General features: G+C 42.6%; 1 protein-coding gene across 1 annotated transcript; it reads right to left on the minus strand.

Moving 5' to 3' along the window:
- Positions 1-1,692: 1,692 nt before the first annotated feature.
- Positions 1,693-6,512, minus strand: arsa (arylsulfatase A). The gene is made up of 8 exons (XM_076088969.1): positions 6,239-6,512; positions 5,175-5,415; positions 4,784-5,002; positions 4,444-4,613; positions 4,093-4,217; positions 3,642-3,769; positions 3,094-3,196; positions 1,693-2,990 (listed from the first exon to the last, which is right to left on the minus strand). The coding sequence occupies exons 1-8, from the start codon at positions 6,457-6,459 to the stop codon at positions 2,695-2,697; spliced, it is 1,503 nt and encodes a 500-aa protein (XP_075945084.1). The 5' UTR covers positions 6,460-6,512; the 3' UTR covers positions 1,693-2,694.
- Positions 6,513-7,275: the final 763 nt, after the last annotated feature.

Here is a 7,275-nt window from a genome sequence, read left to right on the forward strand (position 1 = left end):
ACGCTCTTCTGTGAGATCTTAATTTTTACAGTATGCTAGGCATTTGACTGATTTCATTCATCCCTCTCTCTCTGTTTATTTCCGTCATCTAGATGGATCGATTGCCTGTTTCTTTGATCTTTTTCTATGATATAAAACTAAGATGCCGAGCACCTGTTTATTTAAGGGTTCCTCTTTTGAAATGAAAACAATATACCTACTACTGCTGTTTCACTCTGCATGGCTAGTAGGGTTACTGCACACAGACACACTAAGAAATACACATATCCATGAGAATGGCAAGCAGCTCAACAATCAAAACGGGAATGGTGTAGAATCCAGAGGTTAGCGTTTGATTAACTGTAAATATGTATTTGTTCAATATTGACAAACTGCTAATTTGATTTCTACCGATAGTGACATTGGAGCAAAGTAGAGAGAGTGCAGTGAACTGTCCTTGGTCCGATCTTACCCTTGTGTCGCGTACGAGACGTAGTGTGTGTTGTAAATACGTGTATAGAAAGTAGACATACAGGCGCCTCATCCAGACTAATTAAGAAACACTCACAGCTGAGACTGATGGAGGGGATTTTGTTTTGTTGTGGGTATTAATGACTCACTCTGACAGGAGTAACTGCAGGTGTAAGAGATCTGAAAGTAATGACTTGTAATGAACTTTGAATGTCATTTGCCACGGAGATATTTTATTCAGCTTGGATTAGGTGCAGTGAGTGTCAGCACATTCGGATGATATGACAGAACCGTTTTACTTTTGTCCCGTCCTCAAAGTTGCACTGCTTGCTGACCTTCACACTGGGTAGCTTTCATAGGAAATTCTTCAACTGTTAGATTTTGCAAATCATAGATCACTGTCGGCTTTGCTTTGATTGATGTGCGTTTCAGGTCAAAGAAAGCAAAGACCCTCTGAAAAGCCATATTCTTACACCTCCGACTGTTTAACTCTGGTTGTCAGTGACGTCCTCGTCTCCGTTTTCTTTTGACTTGACAGTTTCAGTGAGGGAAAAGGAATGACTTACCGGTAGCTACGTGTCAGTAATACTGTTTTGCAGTGTGCCTACTGTACAGGGAGAGCGTCCTGCTAATACTTGGTCCTGGTATCACAATGTTATCAAACCTTTAATGAAGCATTAAAAGGGAGGTTTTATAATTATGTAAACGGTTAGACCTTGATCTTGTTTTTAAAGTATGATGGATAAAAGGGATGACAACATCTTCCCACGTTCATTTATTGCTCTTAGTCTAGTTCAAAGGTTGAAGCATCATTCACACATTTCACAATAACCTACTCTGGGGTTGTTGTAGCTTACTATAGCTTACAGTCTAGTACCTTATATACAGGAGGAGAGGGGTTATATTTAACAATTAATGCACTCACTACAGAAATATCAGGCTTTACCACCCCCCGACCATCCCCATTGTTCTTTCACACTGTTTAGCATCTTGTTCTGCCGCTTTCGGTCATAGTCCACAAGAACAAACTCCTCAGTTCACTGTTGATATGGCAGGAGAGCGGTAGGGTGTTATCTACATATGTATCGCTGTCACTTAGATCATGTATATATAATAGCGAATCTAAGATAGTGCTGTGTCCTTTATGTTGAGTATGTTATGAAATAGTATGTACATGACTTAAAAAAAGAAAGATCACAACCAGACAAAAACCCCCCGAAAGAAAAGAAAAACATAAAAATCTGTGATCCGCAATAATTTTATTTCAGTGTCTTATGTTTCTTCACAAGATGTTAACTCAGAATCTGTGAAACAGGTGGCTTTTTGGGTTCCTGCCAACTGCATAACTCTCTGCAGACAGGCTTCAGCAGCACATTTAGGGCACATTTGTGAGATGTGACATCACTAGTGTGACACACACACCCACCAGACTACTGACCGATCTGCTGTTAGAGCTGAATAGTGACCGAGTCAGCTTCCACTGGAAAACTATTATTGCATCTTGCCGATTATAGTAATCACCTTTGAGCTCCAACAGTGTGACCCATCGCTGATCTGTATCTATTTGCTTCTAATTATGTTTTTCTATCTCATCACAGCACAGTTAAAACCGCTCTTTCCACACAGCTACACAAAAACCTCCGAGGATGATCTAGTCCCATATAGCCGCTCAGACATAAACAGTTAAACCAAACTTTTGACTTTAATACATTAACAAGATTCTTCACTGTATACTTAGAGCAAAACATTGTGACAGAACCAACATATCCTATCTTGTATCTTTAAAAACAAGGACTTGTAAAATTAATGACAATTCCAGGGAAAAACAAAGAAAAAAAATGACAAAAGAAATCACTCTGCCTTGTCATGGGTTTGGTCTTATGAATAAAATATATGCTTGATGTCTGAAACCTTTTTTGTTGTCTTTATTGTTCAGATCCACTCTTTATTGTTCGTGTGACTGCAAGGCATTTCACATGAAACCCAGACATCTATTCAAAATGTTGATTCCAAAGAATGTTGAGGTGAAAATGGAATCTATTCAAATAAACAGTACACTGTTATACAATAGTTCTCAATGTAGTCAATATAAATATTAAGAAAATCATCTCCTCATTGAGGAAACTGATTGTTTGCCATGTTACTTTTCAGTACAAACTCTTAATTATGTACAGAACAACCTCATAATCAGTGCAGTACCTCCAGCCTGTCCCACATCGTTAGCGGTTGTGGGAATTTGTCCCGTTAACACTTGCAGCAGCTGGGCTTGGGGCTACACTGAGGATTGCAGCAAGGCTCCAGGTTCGGGTCTGATCCTTTCGATATCTGGCTCTCTCCAAACACCATGGAGGCTTCAAACTGCCCCTTGACTTTCTTGATCCTCTCCAACACGGCTTGGAGGTCGGGTCTTCCCATCAGGGGGAGAGGGTAGTGCTCTGAGGGGTCGGCCTCCAGGTTAAAAATAAGAGGGGGGTCGTGGGCCTTGAGGACTGTAAATAATGAGCAGTCTTGGTCCGGGGTAGTACTGCTGTGGGTAGCACCTGAATGCACAAACACGGACAAGCAGGAGTCAGAAATACCTCAGCTCTGACTGTGTGATTATGCTTCTTGACATTTCAACTGTGCACACGATGCCTCTTGTACCTCGTGTATAGAAGTGGGCCTTGTACTTCCCAAGCCTGAGAGCAAACAGACCATACATCTCACTGGGGTCTGTGGGGTAGAACATCATCGCCTCCCTTTTACTCTGCAAAAAACGGTAGAATTAGGTGAGGTTGGCAGAGCATACCAGCGACGGCACAGTAGACGCCATTACCGTCCAAAGTAACTTTTTACCGTCCTCTGCGACGGAATTTACAATCAGATGTTATGTAGCTCACCCACACGAGGAGAAATTTGTTTAAATTCGCAATACAGCTACATTTTATAGATACTAGAATAATTACATCAAATAGTAGAAAGGAAATCATTTGATTTTATATATTTGATTCCATCAGCACAGCAACATATCTTCATGTGTGTTTCGTTGACATAATGGCATTATGTCGGACTGTTTGTTTGTGTTGTCCGTCTGCTGTCTACCTTCTGCCTGCTTCCATGTGAAAGCACCATTAGAGATAATAGAATTAATACGTCAGCTTGGTTTTCACATTATTTCAATCTCTTCAGAGTGTGAGGTATGATGTCACTACCTTTCCTTGGTTGACAAGGATTTCTGTCATATCGACCCCATCCAGCATCACCCGGGGTAGTTTGGCTCCTGCCAGACTTGCAATGGTGGGGAGGATATCTAGAGTGCTGGCCATCTCATGAGTCACACCTAAAGAGATGCGTACGGAGAAGGAACAAGCGACAATCGCTAAAAGGCCACGTGTAATGGGTTTGCATTCATTTTAATATGGTATTTATATTTTCATACTGGATTGTATGAAATCAGTGAAAAGACTTGCGGTATGCTTTTGAAAACGGTCAGCAGTAAAGCTTAGCATACGTGACTGAAATAAGCAAAACCACCAGTACGGTCTTTGAATATATACACCAAGTGGTCGGTGTAGAAAACTCTGGTGTAGAAACCTTTTTGTTTTGTACTTGGTAGCATCACTCAGCCTAAACTTTTGGTGCAGAGGATTAAGGAGTCCAGACCTGGCCTGATGGTCCCGGGCCAGAAGGCGATGGCTGGCTCTCTCATGCCCCCCTCATAAGTGGTGCCCTTTCCACATTTCAGAGGACCAGCGTTACCTCCACGGGACATACGCATAAGTTCGGGCCTACACACGGAGACGGGAATAACACAACATTTGATGAAAGGCAGTAAAAGCATTAGCATAAGAAGGCAATAAATCAAATATAAAAGAGGGCAAAGATATAATGCAACTTCCCCTTTGAACAATACTGTACCACAGCTATGAGGAGGGAGAGTAAAATGTCTGCATAAGAAACTACAAATACAACACAGGCCATAGATTCATAAACAAACTGGCAACAAAAACCAACCCATTGTCTGAAGTGAAGAAGACCAGTGTGTTGTTGATCACTCCTGTCTTCTCCAGAGTTGTCATGAGGTTTCCTATTGTGTTGTCAAACTCCAAAAGTGCATCTCCAAATGGGCCCCTTAACGAGCGCCCGGCTGCCCCTGGACCTGCATACTGGGGGTAGTGGGTGTGCTGTAAGAGGAAGTAGAATACTGGGTTTACTGCCTCGCTGCACTACCAGTGCACTCACGTTTTGCCTTCTAAAGACTTTAACCGACCAGGAGAGAGCTCTGATTCTGCCCTGATTGTAAATGTTGTTTTGCTCGAGGGGTACACCATCAAAGACTGTCTTTTTTGCTTACATGGGAGGGATAGTAGAGGAAGAACGGTTGTTTTTTCTTGGCTGAGGAGGTGATGAAACTGGTTGCAAAATCACCGTAAGCCCTTTCCAGATCGAGGAAGTTGACTGGCTGCTGCTTGATGACCTCATTTTGCATTAGTGGGACAGTTACAGTGGCAACATCACACAATCCAAAACACTTAACAGCTGGAGGGAAACAAGTCAGGTTCTGACAGGGGCCCTGGGAAAGACAGAGCGAGACAGAAGAAAAATAGACAAAAAATGAAATAGACACTAAGATAGACATTGCAGAAAATAAATCACATTACGCTATTTTTTAACAATTACCAGCACAGATTACTTTTCAAAACTTTGATTCATTTTAGTTTGGCACTCAATTCAATTGCACTGACCATGTCATGGGAGTAGGGGATCCCCAGGTACTGGTCAAACCCCTGCCTGGTTGGAAGAAAGGTCCCGTTGGCCCCGACTCCTAAGTGCCACTTCCCCATGGCAGCAGTAGCATAGCCCACAGGTTTCAACACTTCAGCAATGGTGGTCTCATTTAGAGGAAGACCGCCTCTAGAGCCTGGGTACAACACTCCTGGGTAGATACCTGAGCGGGTCTGATAGCGCCCCGTCAACAACGATGCCCTGGAAAGCCATCGAAGAGGTAGGAAGGATGGGAAAGTGTATAATGTGTGTGGACTAGAGAGTTCAGTTTTGCAAAATGTGGCTAAAAGAATATAAGGCATGTTTTACTGTAATTTACAAATGCCTTTGAACATGGAGATATTCTTCAACGTGAACCAGCTGTTGTTACACACAGAGAAACTAAGTATAAGGATGTAAACGGTGCAGAAACTAAGTATAAGGATGTAAACGGTGCAGAAACTAAGTATAAGGATGTAAACGGTGCAGAATATGAAAAGCAAAGGAATAATAGTTCATCCATGCATCTATTTTCTATGCCAGCTTACCTTTTCCAGGGTGGAGCATTTAACAACATGCATGTATAGTGGAATTTTAAAGTCACGGCTAAGAAATGTAAACTTGTTTCCGATTGTGTTGAACAATACTGCTGATGAAGTGACATAATGTTTTGATTTAGTTGTGGTGTATCATTGTTTGTGTGTAATATACTTGAACAACTACTACTAAGTTATAATGTGTTAAATTGAAGAAGTCAATGTAAGCCACATTGTGAGACACAATTTATTTTTTGCAGAGTTATCAAATTGTGACAACATGCACGTTTTCTTTTTTATTACATAATTATTGTTTGGCTGGCACGCACGCACGCACGCGTAGCCACATTTTAAAGTCAGAAACAGCAAGCAATTACGGGATTTAGCGGGACTTCCACATAGAAATGATTGTCCAGGTGTGATAATCTCTCGGATTCTCCCTCTCACCTGAACCGTACATTTAAATCAACCAGCGGCGGTCCTGCGTGAACAACGGACAGTGTAACTACCTGGACGGGGTGCAGACGGGACTGGTGCAGTAGAAATCTGTGAACCGGAGTCCTCCCGCTGCCAGGCGGTCCAGGTTTGGAGTGAGTGAACTGGGGTGTCCATAGCAGCCCAGGTCCCCGAAACCTAAATCGTCTGCGAAAAGGAGGACAAAATTCGGCGTTGAAGCCGAGCAGGTGTAAAACAGGAAAATTGTCAAAAGGTAGAAGCGGATGTTGTCCATCCTGCGTCGTTCTTCATCTGCGTGAAGATACAGGCGCTGAGAGGAATCACGAACCAGGAACCAAAACAAAACGTCACGTGTTCAATTGCGGAAACTGTCGCGTACAGCTGACGTCACGCACAGCCAGGAAATGTAGTTTGGACCAGTCCACACAATTCAGGCAAATTAATGTTATTTAAAATAAAGGAAATTGTGCAGTACCCTATTTATGAAGAACAATTTGGACTTTTCCTGTCCTTCGTGAGGAAGGTGGTTACAGCTGTTTAGCTGGACTTTGATTGCCAAAGCACATTAGTTTGTATCAAGACATCCTTGTCTGGTGACTGTGCCTGCTGTGGGAAGACAGAGACTGTCCCCAATGTCCTCAGCTGGTTATGCCTCCTGAATGAAATTGTGGGTCTGAGGGCCTGCGGCTGAGTTTCTGTCCTCTGTGGTAACCTTGGTATCTGCCTTTAATGCAAACTGACACGTGGTCAATTACGCAAACAAGGTGAGAAATAAGTCACCGGTGCAGTGCTGCAGGAGCCACCGGTTTGAGGAGAAATGGACGTCACAGCTGATTTAGTTATGTACAGACTATAGTCCAGTTCTGGGCCTATTCATTTATTTATTCTCAGAGTCAAGCGTCAGCGAGTTGGACAGGACATGAACAGGAGGGTACCACCTGCATTCAAATGAGCTGGCGTTGTGTGTTTGAGAGTGAGACAGGTGCAATGGGATGAATGAGAGAGAATAGATGGAAATCCCTACACACGTGTCATTTGAAGCACCAGAAAACTTCACTCAGGGCAATTCCCAGGTGCTTTTATGCAAAGT

Source organism: Anarhichas minor, unplaced genomic scaffold, assembly GCF_050575085.1.
Source record: "Anarhichas minor isolate MPS153535 unplaced genomic scaffold, ASM5057508v1 ptg000011l, whole genome shotgun sequence".
NCBI lineage: Eukaryota > Metazoa > Chordata > Actinopteri > Perciformes > Anarhichadidae > Anarhichas > Anarhichas minor.